Source organism: Hevea brasiliensis, chromosome 10, assembly GCF_030052815.1.
Source record: "Hevea brasiliensis isolate MT/VB/25A 57/8 chromosome 10, ASM3005281v1, whole genome shotgun sequence".
Classification (NCBI taxonomy): Eukaryota; Viridiplantae; Streptophyta; class Magnoliopsida; order Malpighiales; family Euphorbiaceae; genus Hevea; species Hevea brasiliensis.
The window spans coordinates 62,125,642-62,142,896 of NC_079502.1; the positions used below are offsets into that span (position 1 = coordinate 62,125,642).

Below are 17,255 nucleotides of genomic sequence, written 5' to 3' on the forward strand. Positions count from 1 at the left end.
ACCTATGAAGAACAGCAGCTTATTATTTTACTCTTTCATAACAACACATTATATAGCTAGGTCATCACTTAAAACCCTTGCCATATGTCACCTTCTGATTGGCTCTTAGTTTAATTGACCCAATCACATTGTGCCAAGTGTCAAACTTAGATTTAATCTTGATTTTGATAATCTTACATGATTAAAAGACAAATGGCAAGCTTATGTGTAATGTCAAGTGTCACCATTAAATGGTGCCACATGTCATCCTGTGAAATGACCAAAATACCCTTGTATCTTAATTTTGAGTTCTCAACCCAAAATAATTATTTCTCTTCTTCTAATCAATTTATATCAAATATAAATTAATTAATTAATCTCTATTAATTAATTTTTCATAATTAAATTCATATTTCAACACTTTAAATATAAATTTAACTTATACTATACATCCAATAACCTAGTTTTAGTTTCAAGCCATGCTAGGGACTTTGCAATCTAATTGCAAACCAAACCTATTTAATTAATGAATTAAACTCTTTAACTAATTAATTAAATCACATTTAACTTGGTGATTACTTGTGTATGTATGTGACTTACTAGGCTCATCACTAATTGGCAATGAGATATGATATCAATTCTTAATATCATCATAACTCTTTCTTACCATAAATGATTTCTCTAAATCATTTTAGGCACCTCATAGACTATGGCTAACACCTAGCATAGTATGCCATAGCCACCCAACTAGTAATAAGGTTTACCTTAAATGAACCTATAATCATATGTTACCATGCACTAGAATCTCTCTGTTATAAAATCCCAATTCGAGCTGGAGTCATAGTTTATGTCAAACCCCATTTGCTATGAATATTATGTTCTCTTTTAATTTCAATTATTGATAAAAAGATTTTCTCATTAGAAACTCTTTTCTGATTAACTCTATCTGTCTTGGGCAGGAACTTGAAACATCAAGAACAATTAAATGAACATAAGATTTTATCCCTATTTGCTTAGGGTAATAGATTCTATCTTGATTAACACCTACCTCTATATATAACTAGTAGGAGCCAACACATGCCCATATACCCATACACAGTACAAGTATGAAAGCAGTATCAAACTCAAACCACCTACATACAAGATAACTGTGCTATCTCAAATCTAAAGATTATATGCACTGATATGATTTATGACAATGCATTGATGAGAGTAAACTCCATGTGCTTGTCATAAATGTCACTAGTTCGGCCTACTTATCATGCATAAGTGCCTATCATGTTTGTTATATGGCATGAGACTCACCATTCCATCTTATTTATATCTCATATAAATACATTGGGAACAAACATGAATACAATCTTTCTGGATAAGTCATGTCTTTATTGTGAAGTATCCTCGATTGTGAATCAATTTATGAAACTTTATGCTAGAAATACTGTCACTCATATTCTTAACAACTTAAAAATAGAATTTTTAATAAAATATAAATGGACTTTTTTTATTACACATAAATATATTATGTAAACGGAAAAGTGAAAATGACTTTTATTAATAAAAATATGTACAAGATATATACTAAATGATATGCTCTAGGGCATACTACTAATAATCTCCTACTAGCATTAGAGCCATTCATTACAATATCTTAGACCCATCTTCTCAAGATGTCGGTCTAGCTGAGTTTGTGACATAGGCTTAGTGAATGGATCAACTGGATTTTCAGCTGATGCTATTTTTTACAAGGCTACATCGCCTCGCCCAACTATTTCTCTGATAATATGGTAGCGCCTTTCTATGTGTTTGGATTTCTGGTGAAACCGGGCCTCCTTAGCCTGTATGACTGCTTCATTATTGTCATAGTGGAGTGAAACTACTGACTCAATGGAAGGAACTACTGTAAGTTCTGTCACGAACTTCTTTCTCCAAACAGCTTCCTTTGCAGCATCTGATGCAGCAATATACTCAGCCTCTGTAGTGGAATCTGCAGTCGTACTCTATTTGGAACTCTTCCAACTTATTGCACATCCATTACAAATGAACACATACCCATAGGTAGACTTTCTATTATCGATATCTGATTAGAAATCAGAATCAGTATAACCATCTAATTGCAAGTCACCACCTCCATATATCAAGAATAAATCCTTAGTTCTTCTCAAGCACTTAAGGATATTCTTGATAGCTATCCAGTATTCAAAACCTGGATTGGATTGATACCTACTAGTCAAACTAATAGCATATGCGATATCCTGCCTAGTACACAACATTGCATACATCAAACTTCCAATAGCTAAAGCATATAGAATCTTGGCCATTTTATCTTTTTCTTCAGGTATCTTTGGAGACATCTGTTTAGAAAGGTGGATATCATGTCTCACTGGTAACAATCCTCTCTTGGAATCAAGCATGTTAAACCTCTTTAACACCTTTTCCAAGTATAGACTTTTGGATAAACTAATTATTCTTTTCACTCTATCTCTATAGATGCGAATCCCAAGAATATAGGTTGCCTCCCCTAAGTCTTTCATGGAGAATGTATTTGACAACCATACCTTTACAGTTGTCAACATACCTGTGTCATTACCCATCAATAGAATATCATCCACATATAAGACAAGGAATGTGCAACCATAGTGGCACCCTCAGTTCGTAATTCTGTTTTGACAGCGTTAAGAACTTGCGCTTTTCCTTCTTCAGATAAGGAAAAGTCCCACCAACCTCTTAGTTGGCCGGTAAAGCCAGCTATAATGGCTTTTGCTATTGCCTGATCAGTATTTCCTTTGATTCTTGTGGCCATGGCATACATGGTCATAAACTAGATAATAACTTTTATTTGATAATTAGAAAGTCCATCTCTGTTCCATTCTACAATTGAAGTTCAATAATATTGTACGTTATTATAACTTGTATCTTCAAATTGTAAATTAATTGGCGATGGCCTAGGATAATAAGGCTTAATTTCTACTGTGGCCCTAGGTTTAGGGTAAACAATCCTGTTTATTTCTACTGGGTGTTCTGATTCTTTTAGAATTGATTTGATCTTATTAATTTATGTGTTATCATCTTCATTAGATGAATCAGATTTAGAAGTTTCTGACTCTTCCTTTTTAATTAAAGGAGCTAGATTAAGATTATTTAATATTTTAGTTAATTCTTCAATCATATCAAGATCCTTAGTTAAAAGAGCTACAGATTTCTTTTTAGAATCTAATCCTAGTTCAGTTAACCTTTTAGTTAATTCTTCTATCATTTCTAAATGATCTTCCTTAGCTAATTTTAAGCTTAATTTTTCAGATTCCATAGGTTTAAATAAAACCCTTTTCTCTATATTGGTTTTAGAGGTTTCTCCCTTCTCTGGATGATAATCCCTTGATTTAAAATTTTGAATTTATGTTTCCACTCTGTTTAGCTGTTGGCCTATGGTGTATAAACTAAGATTGGTAAAATTGCTTTGTTTATCTATCTTAGAAAAAGGCGTACAGTCAACTTCTTGACCTTCTGATACCCTATAAGATATTTCAGCCAAAGGTGGATATATTCCTTTTAGGAGTTTTCCTTTTGAGGTAACGAAATTTCTGTAAGATGATTCTAGGGTCATTAAGAACGTCCTATCTTCAAAATCGGGAAATGGGTTTTTTCTGCAAGCAAGCATATATTTTTAAAAATTAGGGAATGTTTTAATTCCTCCTATTTGCTGATACCAAGAATACTCATGCAAATAAGAGTATTGTTGGTTTTTTGAAAAGTTCATTTGAAACCATTTTTCAAATGGAGTTTCTTCTTTGGTTAAAGCCATAATTTTATATGGAGGTTTCAGACTTTCTTTGTCATAGCCCATATCCAATGGAGTTGGGCTTTCAGGCCTTTTTAGGCCTATTGTATTTTTTGAGCTCGAAGGGATACTTCTTAGGTCCTCATACAAGGGCTGGGCCACTTGTTCTTCAGTTCTTTGGGTTCCTCCTATTGAATTTGTTCTTCCCATTGAATTTGTTCTTCCCAAAGGTTCTATTCCTGATAACAAAGATCTAGGTAGGATTAGTTCTGAAATTACTGACCTACCAGAGAATGAATGTCTTGACCTTGTCCTATCAAAAGATATTGCTACAGTTCCTTGGTTTGTTTCTACTATTGATTCAAAGTCACTTGATTCTTCCTTTTTAGAAGGAATTGCTTCTTCTAATATCCAATTTTCAGGTAGTTTAACCTATTCCCACTCAATGGATTTTGGAACTATTAAGTTTCCTTTTCCTAAGTCTGTGACAAAAAAGGTTATGTTTCCTTTTGGAGAAATTATTTTTGTGGCTTCTTCCCTTAAGTTAGGAACTACGGTGTTCATTGCCTTGTAATGAATTCTATAAATAAGAATTATATTTTCAGATCCTGGTAACATGTCATAACTAGATATTTTAATATCCAAAGATAAAGCTTTCATGATATGAGGATCATCTATAGACAGAGTAAAATTGGGATAGCATAAAAAATAAATCAGGCCATCACATAAAGATGATTCGACTATTCCTAATAAGGAATCATTGAAGTTATTATGTCTCTTGTCTCGGACACAAATTAAAGCTGAGGTATTTAATCCTAGCCTAGTTGCAGGTTTAAGAGCAACTTGAATCATTGTTATATGGAGGAAGGAATATTCCTTTTGATGCTTTTTTAAAAGATCTTCAGAAAACAAACTCCTGGAATGTAATCCTTCATGGATAGGAGAGGCTTGTTCTACAGTTTTCACTTCATAATTAGACTTAAACCGAAAACTGGCATTAGATTTATAGATAAGATTAGAAGAGAAGGGAGGCAACTTCTAATTACTTAGATTATTTTCTATATTAGACAACAATAATATTTCTTTATTTTTTGATTTTTTCTTTTCCTTTTCTTCGAACCTAACACTCCTAGAGCTACCAGACAAGCTAGAGAATAGTTTGTCCATTTGTTCTAGATCACTATCAATGATGTTACTCCAATTGCCTAACACGCCTTTCTCTCGGCTTCTTCGGCTGTAGGATACGCGACTTGAGTTTCACTATAACTTATGACCACTTCTACCACTAACTTGGCTCTTATACCACTTGAGAATGAAGGATCTAAAAAGTAGTATGTGGCGTTGTGTCTAGAAGTTGCTCTACCTTCCACCAATGAAGGGCTCAAGCGTTTACTAGTTTCCAGTCGATATACCACTTTATTGAGAAAGAAGATGGCAGAAAACAGATAAGGGAAAGGATGGGAAACATTTAATAAAATATTTAGAAATTATTATTTCTTAACCAGATATCTAAGAGACCAATAATTACACAGAACAAAGCTAGAGTCCTTTGATGTTCTCGATAATCGTAATGGATGGTGTGGGTTTCTAGATGTTGATTACATAGATCTGTACCATTTCTTACTAGTTCTTCTCTAAGATGTTCTACTTCTAGTCTATCAATTAAATTAAGGCATAATAAATAAAAAACAACTCGCTCAATATAAGTAGACATAAGTAAACATAATTAATAAGGAGATTTCTGATGCGCAGGGTCCCTATTTAGGGCAAGTGCAGAGCATACTTATCATAGTATAATGAACAGTACTATGAAAAAGAATTTAAATATTTAACTAGTAATACTTACAGAGCTACAGTCGTCGTCCCAACCATTAGGGGTAATGGATGAGCTTGGTATGTTTGCAGATGGTGGAGTAGAATAGTAAACCCAGTAATCATAGTTACCAGATGGTTGTCCAAGAAGATCCACAGTGGTCAAGGATAGTGTTTCAAGTTCTTGGTTAAGTTCTTTTGCTTGATTAATTAAAACATCTATCTCATTACTTACTCGAGAGAAAGTAGATTGAGATTGACAAAATACCATATATTTTATTTATAAAATAGTATACACTTAGAACACTTTGAACAAAATAGAAGGCGGAATAGTGAAACTTAGAACAAGAACTTTTACAGAGAAAAACTTAAAGACTTTTATTGCATACTACATTCTGCTTGTTGAGCAGGTTGGGAGTCCTTCTTATAGGAGCTGGAGAGAATCTTCTGGCGTCATTGAGGACGTCACTTTTAGTGGCAGACAAGGATGAGTGGATGGCTAGCAGTAGTGGATGGCCGTCAGTAGTGGATAGCTGTCAGTAGTGTGTCTTTTAGACATGACAGATGCTTTAACACAAATACTTTCAGTGCTAATAATAATCTTTGTACCCTTTACAGTCCATAAGGGTCTTGGCTATCTTCAAATTATTGTCCTTCCATATCAGTGTCACTGTCACTTTCTTCTTTATCATGGGCTTTTAAACACTCAGCCGAATCTTTTGCTTTTGAGCTGGCAACTTTTGAGCTGGCTTCTTTGTCATCTTCTGATAATGCATTGAACAACTATCGGTTAAGCTCATCTTTTGATACTGACTTGAGTAGATCTTTGAATAGGCCAGTAAGATTGGAAGAGACTGATGGACTAGATACTGATGGCTTTTTAGCTAGATGAATTAGTCCTTTGGAGGAATAGATTGAAGGCGGTTCAAAGAACTCACATTTATCCCACTACTTAATTAGGACTCTTCGAGTTAACCATGGAACATGCTCTGTAGAGAACTTGGAAAATTTTTTATATTTCTTTTTTGAGATAATATAATCCCATCTAACTATCCAGGAAACTTTATATAGGATAGTGAATAATAGTTTTGGATCCTTTAAGGATTTATTCGAGTCAGCAAACTGCTCATAAACTTCTCTGACCTTATTAGGTAGAGCTATAAGAAAAAATCCCCAATTGAAAAACCATTCATAGAACCAAGAGGGAAATTCCCAAGAATCTTTGTCTAACTGGAACTGTATGAACCAGCTAAACTTTCTTTGCCTATTTTCATATATTAAGGCTCCAGTCTAGGCTTGCATATAATCAAAATAATTAAAGTACCTGGGTTTTCCAAAATTTAATTCCTTTTGCTTGAACAGAGAATCTCCCCATTCATCATAGGATATTATCCTTTTAATTATGAATTTGTTGAATGCCCACTCATTAGCGGACCTTTCTATTGGAGAAAAGACAACCGAATTAGTTTCGGCTAAGATGGCTTTGTAATAAGTGTAGTCCTTGGGTAAATAAAGATTCACTGTATGGTGCTCAGTGTAAAAATTGGCAACCTTATAAGGTTTTAGGTCCTTATGTTTTCTATCCATTGGCATAAGGAAACAGTAGCTTATAGGGATGTAGGGGTAATTAACATCTTTTGCATTATTAGCTTCGATGCTGACAGCATAAGCATCTTCTCTGAGTTTATCCACCATTTTAGGCGGAGGAGGCGATACCTCATGGGTTCGCTTTGAGGGAGTCATTGGTGCCTTTGAACTCATGTCCTGTAATAAATTCACAAGTTAAAAAATCAGGCAAAGAATTATTTTCTCCCTTGATGAATTCTATATCAAAGTCAAATGCAGATAAGATGGCTTGCCATCTAGCGAAGATTTGTTTTGAAGCAATGTTTTTAACATCTTTTAAGAGTATCTCTTTAGCACTCTTACAATCAACCCTTATAAGGAATTTCTGATTTAATAAATCAAATTCAAACTTTTGTATACACAGAACTATAGATAAGATCTCTTTAACAGTAGAGTAAATAACTCTTGGTCCTATCCATATACCGCTGGTAAATCTAACCAGGGTTTCTTTGCCGGCAATTCTAGTTTTAGAATGCCTCCGTATCCTTTGTCAGATGTGTCTGTTTCCACTATCTTAAAGGCTTTAGGATGAGGAATAGCCAGACAGGGTAATGATTTGACTCTTTATTTTATTTTTCTGACAGATAAGGTGTGTTCTTGGGTCCAGGGTATTAGATTCTTTTTCAATCTTTGGAAAAGTGGTTTGGCATCTTGTGCTAAACTTTTATAAAAGTCAGCAACATAATTGAAGCTACCTAAAAATCTCTATAATTGGGTCTTGTCTTTTATTTCATCCAGAAATTTGTCGACAAACTCAATAGCTCGATCTATGGGAATAATAGATCCTTTTTTTATGTTATGTCCTAAAAATCTTACTTTAGTCTGGAAGAGTTTTATCTTCTTGGCTGAGACTACTAAACCATTTATTTTTACAGCTTTGATAAACACATTTAAGTGCTTAAAATTTTGATCTATTGTTCTGGAGAAAGTAAAAACATCATCAATGTATACTATTGTAAATGCTGAATAAACATTAAATATTTCATTCATAATTTTTTGAAATTATGATGGGACATTTTTAAGCCCAAATGGCATCACATTCCATTTGTAATGCCCAAATGGTACAGTAAAGGTAGTTTTATACATATCTTCTTCAGCTATTTGGATTTGCCAATAGCCAGATTTCATATCGAACTTTGAAAATATTTGGGCCTCATAGAGTCTGTTTAACTGATCTCTTTTATTAGGCAATGGATATCTGATCCATCTAAGGGCCTTATTTAAAGGCTTATAATTGATTACTAGTATAGGAACTCCTCTTTCTAATTCAGCAGCATTTTCAACATAAAAAGCTAGACAGCTCCATGGGCTTTGACTTTTTCTAATAAGCCCTTTTGCCTCGAGCTTAGCAATTTCCTATTTACAGATTTATAGGTGTCTTGGACCCATTGCAATGGGCCGGGCCTTTGTTGGTATTATTTTTTCATCAAAGTTGGGCTCATATGATAGATTAACCACATGTTTTTTTCTAGCCCAGAAGGCATTAGGAATGTCAGCACAAATGCTATTAAGCATTTCATCATGTAAACTTTTGATTTTTCTTTGTATTATAGGTTCATTAACCTTTTCTTCTATGGTTTTGTATTCTACTTCTCTTTTTAGAGAATTTATAAATTTTTCTTTATTCTTGATATTACTTTTAAGCACTTCAATTTCTCTTTCTATTGGTAAGGAGATAAATTCAAAAATAATCTCTTTTCCCTCTATTTCAGAAACAATTCCCTTTTCTGTTATTGATTTAATTAGGTACAGCATGTGTAAAAATGGGTTTCCTAATATTACTGGATGAGATAATCCTTTTACTAAAATAAAGGGTATTTCAAAACATATTCCTTGGTTACAAACAACAATGTCAGATAATTTAAACCTAACACTCTTTTTGCTACTATCTGCTGTATGTAACTCCTCTATAGTTTTAGAGAAATACTTTGAGGGTACTAATTCTTCATTTATACAGCATAAATCAGGGCCTGAATCTATTTAGGCTATTGTACTAAATAAGTACTCCTTTTGAACAACTATGGTAATTCTTGTATGCCATTTGTGAGTGACAACTCGATCTATTCTATTAACATACTGAAGGTTATTAATACTATTAGTATTATCTTCAACCTTATCTTCTTCTTCTTCTTCTTGCTCAGCTATTAGCGGAGATTCATTTTTTACTTTGAGTAAAACTACTCTTTCTTTTAAGTGATGTAATTCAGTTTTTACCGAATTAATTTCTTGTCTTAATTCTTTTATTGTAGGTTCTCTAGGAATTTTAGCCTCTTTAATTTTTTCCATAATTTCTTTAAGATCATATGGATTTTTCTTCTCTTCTATTTTCTTTTCTAAAGGACTTTTATCCTTATACAAAGTTAAATATTCTTTTAACTTATTTCGTCTTTCTTCCTGGTCTTCAATCTTGTCTATAAGACCTAAGATTAAATCTTCTTCTTTAATTAAGACACATAGACCATTTAAGGTACATAGTGACTTGTGATAGTCACAGTTCCCATCACACTCTGATTGTTTATCAGATTCACTAGAAGATTTTTCAGAAGTATAGTCTACGGCTTTAACTTCTAAGTCTTCAGGTTCACTATCATTTAAGAATATTTTTATCAGTGATTCTTTAAGATTTTCATCAATTGATAGAGCTTGTATTTGCTGTTTTACTCTACACCTATTAGCGTAGTGTCCTGGTTTTCCGCATTTATAACAGACTACTTTAGACTCTTTTTTCTTCTTTTTAGAAGATTTTGTTTTCTTTTTTGGAGTTTTTCTATTGGATGATTCACCATTTTCTGTCTTATAATACCTTCATATCATAGAATGGCATGAAGCCATACACAGTATTGCTATCAAAACCCTATTGGCATGCCAACCTATTCAAACCAATCACATTAGGCTTACTAGGGCAATTACACTTTTTAATTATGTAATTCTTTGAAATTGAAATTTTTTTATGGCTACTATTCATTTCATTAGTCAACTAAAATGTTGACTTTTTCATATACAATAGTTATATTGGTTCTAATATCACCAACATACCACATTTTGCATTTTAAAGTTGTTAGCAATGGTTGCCAATTCTATTTCAAAGCTTAGGGTTGGTTATTTAAAATTTTCAGATTTCAAGTACTTGGTTTACTGTTCCATTGGTCAATTTTTTAGTAAGAATTTAGCAATATTGTCTTCATGAAAGTTGTTCCTTTATGTGTCTTCTCTAATTCTCTTTTTGAATCACTCCATTTGGAGAACACAGCTGCACCCTGTAATTGATCAAACAAGTCATCTATGTGAGGCAACGGATATCTATTCTTTATTATCACCTTATTCAGTTGTTTGTAGTCGATGCATAGACGGAGAGTACCATCTTTCTTCTTAACAAACAGTAATGGCGCTCCCCAAAGTGACACACTAGGGTGAATAAAGCCCTTGTCAAGCAATTCTTACAACTGCACCTTCAACTCCTTCAATTCAGCAGTTGCCATTCTATATGGAGTAATGGAGATTGGATCCACATTAGGCATAACCTCTATTTCGAACTGCACCTCCCTTTTCAGAGGTAACCCTGGCAACTCATCAGGAAAGACATCCGGGAAGTCACATACAGTAGGAATATCCCTCAATGTTGGACTCCCTACTTAGGTGTCTATCACATAAGCTAAGTAAGCTTCACACCCCTTTCTGATCATTTTTCTAGCCAGTGCAGTCGAAATGAGATTTGATGTCAATAATTGCCTCTCCCCATGTATTACTACATCACCATACTGAGAGAGACCAAAAGGTAACTATTTTCAGTCTACAGTCAATCATAGCATGATGCCTGCCTAGCCAATCCATGCCCAAGATGATATCATAATCTCTAAAGGGCATTTCAATCAAGTTAGATAGAAAACTATGTCCTTGGATTACCAAAGGACAATCCTTATACATTTTGTTAACCCTAATCTCTTGTCCTAGTAGACTAATTACTAGCACCTCAAAATCCATTTCCATATAAGGAACAACAGTAAAGCAAGCAATGCTGGCACTAACATAAGAGTGTGTAGACCCATGGTCAAACAATACATACACATCTTGGTTAAAGATTGAGAAAGTACTGAAGGAGCGAAAGCATGAAAAGCATAAGTTTAAATCATTGAATTCAAAACTTTTCTTCTAGGATCTCATGCATCATACAAGATTCATTATTTATCTATTTGATTTCAATGTTAAACAGCATATTAAAACTCTTTTAATATGTTTTTGGATCTACATTTGCCATTTAAGATTTTAGAATTAACAGATTAATTCATTAAAACCCTAGATTAGATCAAGAACAAGTGCACTAACCTTTGGATGCACTGCAGTTGTGTTTGGCACCTTTGGGATGCACCTGGGACACCAGACGTTGTCCCTCTAGCTTGTCCACACTAAGGTCACCAATGGCTGCCCCTTGAACAGCTTCTCAAGCCTTTCCAATTAATTAGAAAATTAGGTTTTGCCTTTAGAGAGATTACAGATGTATACAGGACACTAAAAACGATTTCTAGTATTTTTAATTCAAGAGAATGTTGGCAATTCTCTTTGAATTGATGAGAGATGAAGAAGAAGAGAAGAAGAGCACTCCAAGGGCGATGGCACCTATGAAGAACAGCAACTTATTATTTTACTCTTTCATAACAACACATTATATAGTTAGGTCATCACTTAAAACCCTTGCCACATGTCACCATCTGATTGGCTCTTAGTTTAATTGACCCAATCACATTGTGCCAAGTGTCAAACTTAGATTTAATCTTGATTTTGATCATCTTACATGATTAAAAGACAAATGGCAAGCTTATGTGTAATGCCATTTGTCACCATCTCATGGTGCCACATGTCACCCTGTGAAATGACCAAAATACCCTTGTGTCTTAATTTTGAGTTTTCAACCCAAAATAATTATTTCTCTTCTTCTAATCAATTTATATCAAATATAAATTAATTAATTAATCTCTATTAATTAATTTCTCATAATTAAATTCATATTTAAACACTTTAAATATAAATTTAACTTATACTATACATCCAATAACCTAGATTTGGTTTCAAGCCATGCTAGGGGCTTTGCAATCTAATTGCAAACCAAACCTATTTAATTAATCAATTAAACTCTTTAACTAATTAATTAAATCATATTTAACTTGGTGATTACTTGTATATATATGTGACTTACTAGGCTCATCACTAATTGGCAATGAGATATGATATCAACTTTTAATATCATCAGAACTCTTTCTTACCATAAATGATTTCTCTAAATCATTTTAGGCACCTCATAGACTATGGTTAACACCTAGCATAGCATGCCATAGCCACCCAACTAGTAATAAGATTTACCTTAAATGAATCTATAATCATATGTTACCATGCACTAGAATCTCTCTGTTACAAAATCCCAATTCGAGCTGGAGTCATGGTTTATGTCAAACCCCATTCGCTATGAATATTATGTTCTCTTTTAATTTCAATTCTTGATAAAAAGATTTTCTCATCAGAAATTTTTTTCTGATTAAATCTATCTATCTTGGGCAGGAACTTGAAACATCAAGAACAATTAAATGAACATAGGATTTTATCCCTATTTACTTAGGGTAACAGATTCCATCTTGATCAACACCTGCCTCCATATATAACTAGTAAGAGCCAACACATGCCCATATACCCATACATAGTGTAAGTATGAAAGCAGTATTAAACTCAAATCACCTATATACAAGATAACTGTGTTATCTCAGGTCTAAAGATTATATGCACATATATGATTTATGACAATGCATTAAGAAGAGTAAACTCCATGTGCTTGTCATAAATGTTACTAGTTTGGCCTATTTATCATGCATAAGTGCTTATCATGTTTGTTATATGGCATGAGACTCACCATTCTATCTTATTTATATCTCATATAAATACATTGGAAACAAATATGAATACAATCTTTCTGGATAAGTGATGTCCTTATTGTGAAGTATTGTAACATCCTCACTTTAGCTAGTCTGTACAGTTTACTGTTCCGGTGATCAATGTCGATCCGGGCAGCTAGAATGTTTGAAATTTTAAATAGACTAGAGTGAGGAGTTATAAAGAAACTAATAATGCTCATAAAAATCAAGGAAAAATTTTTAGAAATGAAATACACTAAGGTTAAACGAGCCGAAATACCAAGGATGAGTAACCCGAAGGGGAAGTGACGGTGAAGGCCGTTAGCAACCTTATACCCGAGGGAAAAATTATAAAATAATTTTTTGGACTTCAGAGAAGGGTCATTGAGATTCTTATGGCATTAGAATGCCAAGGAAATACTTAGACAAATTTTTCTATCGGTACGCACAATTTTGGCTCGTTAAGCTAAACAGAGGGCATTTTGGTCATTTTGTCTTCAGAGATGATTTTTGGCCAACTTGTCCAGTTAAATAAATAATTTACATAACCTAAAATATGAATAAATGTTGTTAAAAATTTAATTGAAATTAAATAAATAAGAAATGGAGAGAAAATGAAAGAAAAATGGAATTATGACATCATAATAATGTCATTAAAATTCTCCCAACCAATCCAATGGTGACACATGGCATATGCTTATTTAAAAGAGACTTAATGGGATGAAAAATGAAATAAAAATCAAAACTCTCTCCCTCACCTTCTTCTTGCCATCACCCATACCTCTACAGCCAACCTTGAGCAAGCTTTTCAAAGCTTGATTTCACTAGCTTTTACCCAACTAAACCCTATATTTCCAACATAAAAAAGTGTTCTTACATCTTGAAGAGTCTTTTGGGAGAAAAAAGAAAAGGAAAAGAGGAACCCTAGCAAGTGGGAAATCTCACTCCATTAGACGTTTGTGACCTAACCTTGGTTTTCACTTTAAATTCATGTTTAAGGACTATGAATGAGTACAAATTACAAAGAAATTTATGAAATACCATTTGTATGCCATCCCATAATTTCAGCAGCCTTGGTTAGGGTATGATTGTGATGATTTTTATGGAGCTAACATGCTAGTATGGCTGCCCTTAATATGCATCTCTTGAGTGAAGTGATGAAATGCAAATGATAATGCATGGTTGATGATGTTTGAGTTAGGGTTTGGGATGAAAATGAGACTTTGGTCATGTGATGATGAAAGTAGGTTTTAATGGTCAATTAGTGACCATTTGGTTTTGTTTGAATAAAAAATGAAGTGAATTGTGTATTGGGATTTGAGTTTGGTGTGGCTGCACTTGGTGACCTGCAGAACTAGGCATGAGTCCAGCAGGTTTGGGCAGTAATAACTAGAATTATATAGGTTCAATTGGTGCAAGGCCAATTGTACATGAAGCTAGACACATAATGGCACAACTTTGGTGAAGAAACCATGCCCAGAAAACCAAACCAACTTGACCAAAAGATTGCCCTAATCCGTGTGACCTGCATTCTACCTGGGCAAAATGACCAAATGAACAGTGTTTAGTCATTTGGCCATAACTCAGTGTAGAAAGGTCCAATTGACCTGAAATTTTACCAGCAACAAGCTGAGATATAGACTAACAACTTTAATGAAGAAACCTAACCCAAATTATGATCATAACATATTCAAAAAGTGACCTGAAATCACTGTTCCTAATACTGTAGATTTGGTCAGTCCAGAAATTCTGGAAAAATCATAATCCGGCCAGTTGTGGTTTTTGGGCCATAACTTGAGCTACAAAACTCCAAATGGAGTGATTCAAAAAAGGAAATGCAACTAAACAAAATAAGGAACAACTTTCATGTTGATTATTTTACCAAATTCCCACTGTAAAAATGACTAATGGAACAGTAAGCACAAAGCTTGAAAACTGAAAATTCTGCCCAATTAACATTAAGCTTAGAAATGGTATTGGTAACCAATACCAACAAATTTAGAATGCAAAATGTGGTATGTTGGGAGTACTAGAACCAATGTACCTATTGCCTATGCAAAATTCTATATTATAGTTGACTAATGAAATGAATAGTAATACCTAAACTTAAAATTTCAAAAATTGTAAAATTTAAAAGTGTAAAATGCCCTAGTATACCTAGCAAGATTGGTTTGGATAGATTGGTATGCCAATAGGGTTCTGTTAGCAGTACTACATATGGCTCCATGCCATTCTGTGTTTCATGGCTTCCCATGCCATTCTGTGACGTAATAGCCTTTGGCTATGTTATTTGAGTTGTTACACTTGGGTTTTATCCCTGATGATTATTACAGCTTATTAGCCGCTACATTTGCTGCCGAGACACAATGTGACCGATGGTATGATGGTCTGAGGTACTTAGTACCCAGTGCCAATTTACCTGTTTATCTAGTCTAGTCAACTAGTATGGGTTACTCGGGCAATGATAATAAATTTTACCAAATTTTAATTGAATAATACTGCAATAAAAATAAGAAATTAAGTCTACCAAAAAAATGTAATCATACATTCTGCATATTTATTTTATTTTATTTTATTTTATTTTGTCACCACTAAGCAGAATTGCTTAGGGCGTCGCTTTTGCCACGCGCAGGTACTGGAGGCCTAGTGGGGAGCCCAGTAGACATCAGACTGGGTGAGCCTTCAAATCTGCATCCGGAGTCCAGAGTCACCTCACATCTGCAGTGCATATAGCAGGACATTAGACCTTTGGGGTAGCATTTTGTATTTTGCATTTTGTATTAGTTTTGGATTATAACTATAAACTCTTGAAATTATTTGATGATGTAAATATATGAAATTTCATGTTATTGAAATTTTCTGTATAATGTATGTGGAAAAATGAAATGTTAAGAAATATGTATAAATGTGCTTCAAGTGATGAAGTGAATAGAAAAGTTCTGAAAATAGTATTGAGATTTTGAGATTGATTTGAAATGTGTGCAATGGAGTTCTGGATTTGGAAAATTATATTGGAAGTGTTTTTAAACAGGTTCAGAAGAACTATTTTTCTAATTTACAGCTGGCACTCTACCGGATTTTCTATAAAAATTATGGAAAAATTCAGATTTATCAAAAATTGTAAATAAATGAATTAAAAGGGATAAATGGTAATGCAAATATGAATTGGTGCTCCGGCACACTGAGTGGCATATCTTGCTCTGTTACACTGTAGATGGGTAAGAGGTGTCGCAAGTATTCTCGATTGTGAACCAATTTATGATACTTTATGCTAGAAATACTGTCACTCATATTCTTAACAACTTAAGAATAGAATTTCTAACAAAATATCAATGAACTTTTTCTATTACACATAAATTATATTATGTAAATGGAAAAGTGAAAATGTCTTTTATTAATAAAAACATGTACAAGATACATATTAAATGATATGCTCTAGGGCATACTAATAACAATCTCCTACTAGCACTAGAGCCATTCATTACAATATCTTAGACCCATCTTCTCAAGATGTCGGTCTAGTTGAGTTTGTGACATAGGCTTAGTGAATGGATCAGCTGGATTTTCAGCTGATGCTATTTTCTGCATGGCTACATCGCCTCGCTCAACTATTTCTCTGATAATGTGGTAGCGCCTTTCTATGTGTTTGGATTTCTGGTAAGACTGGGGTTCCTTAGCCTGTATGACTGCTTCATTATTGTCACAGTGGAGTGGAACTGCTGACTCAATGGAAGGAACTACTGCAAGTTCTGTCACGAACTTCTTTATCCAAACAGCTTCCTTTGCAGCATCTGATGCAGCAATATACTCAACCTCTATAGGGGAATTTGCAGTCATACTCTGTTTGGAACTCTTCCAACTGACTGCACATCCATTACAAATGAACACATACCCAGAGGTAGACTTTCTATCATCGATATCTGATTGGAAATCAGAATCAATATAACCCATCCAATTGTAAGTCACCACCTCCATATATCAAGAATAAATCCTTAGTTCTTTTCAAGTACTTAAGGATATTCTTGACAGCTATACAGTGTTCCAAACCTAGATTGGATTGATATCTGTTAGTCAAACTAACAGCATATGCGATATCCGGCCTAGTACACAACATTGCATACATCAAACTTCCAATAGCTGAAGCATATGGAATCTTGGCCATTTTA

At 33.8% G+C, this 17,255-nt stretch overlaps 1 protein-coding gene across 1 annotated transcript in view; it reads right to left on the reverse strand.

Moving 5' to 3' along the window:
* Positions 1-6,663: 6,663 nt before the first annotated feature.
* LOC131169366 (uncharacterized) overlaps positions 6,664-17,255 on the reverse strand; it is a 57,470-nt gene continuing 46,878 nt past the window's right edge. The window contains exons 2-4 of the mRNA XM_058128585.1: positions 9,305-9,995; positions 7,199-7,330; positions 6,664-6,723 (exon numbers count right to left, since the gene is read on the reverse strand). Of these exons, the coding sequence (XP_057984568.1) occupies positions 6,664-6,723; positions 7,199-7,330; positions 9,305-9,995 (883 nt within the window). The remainder of the gene's footprint in view (positions 6,724-7,198; positions 7,331-9,304; positions 9,996-17,255) is intronic.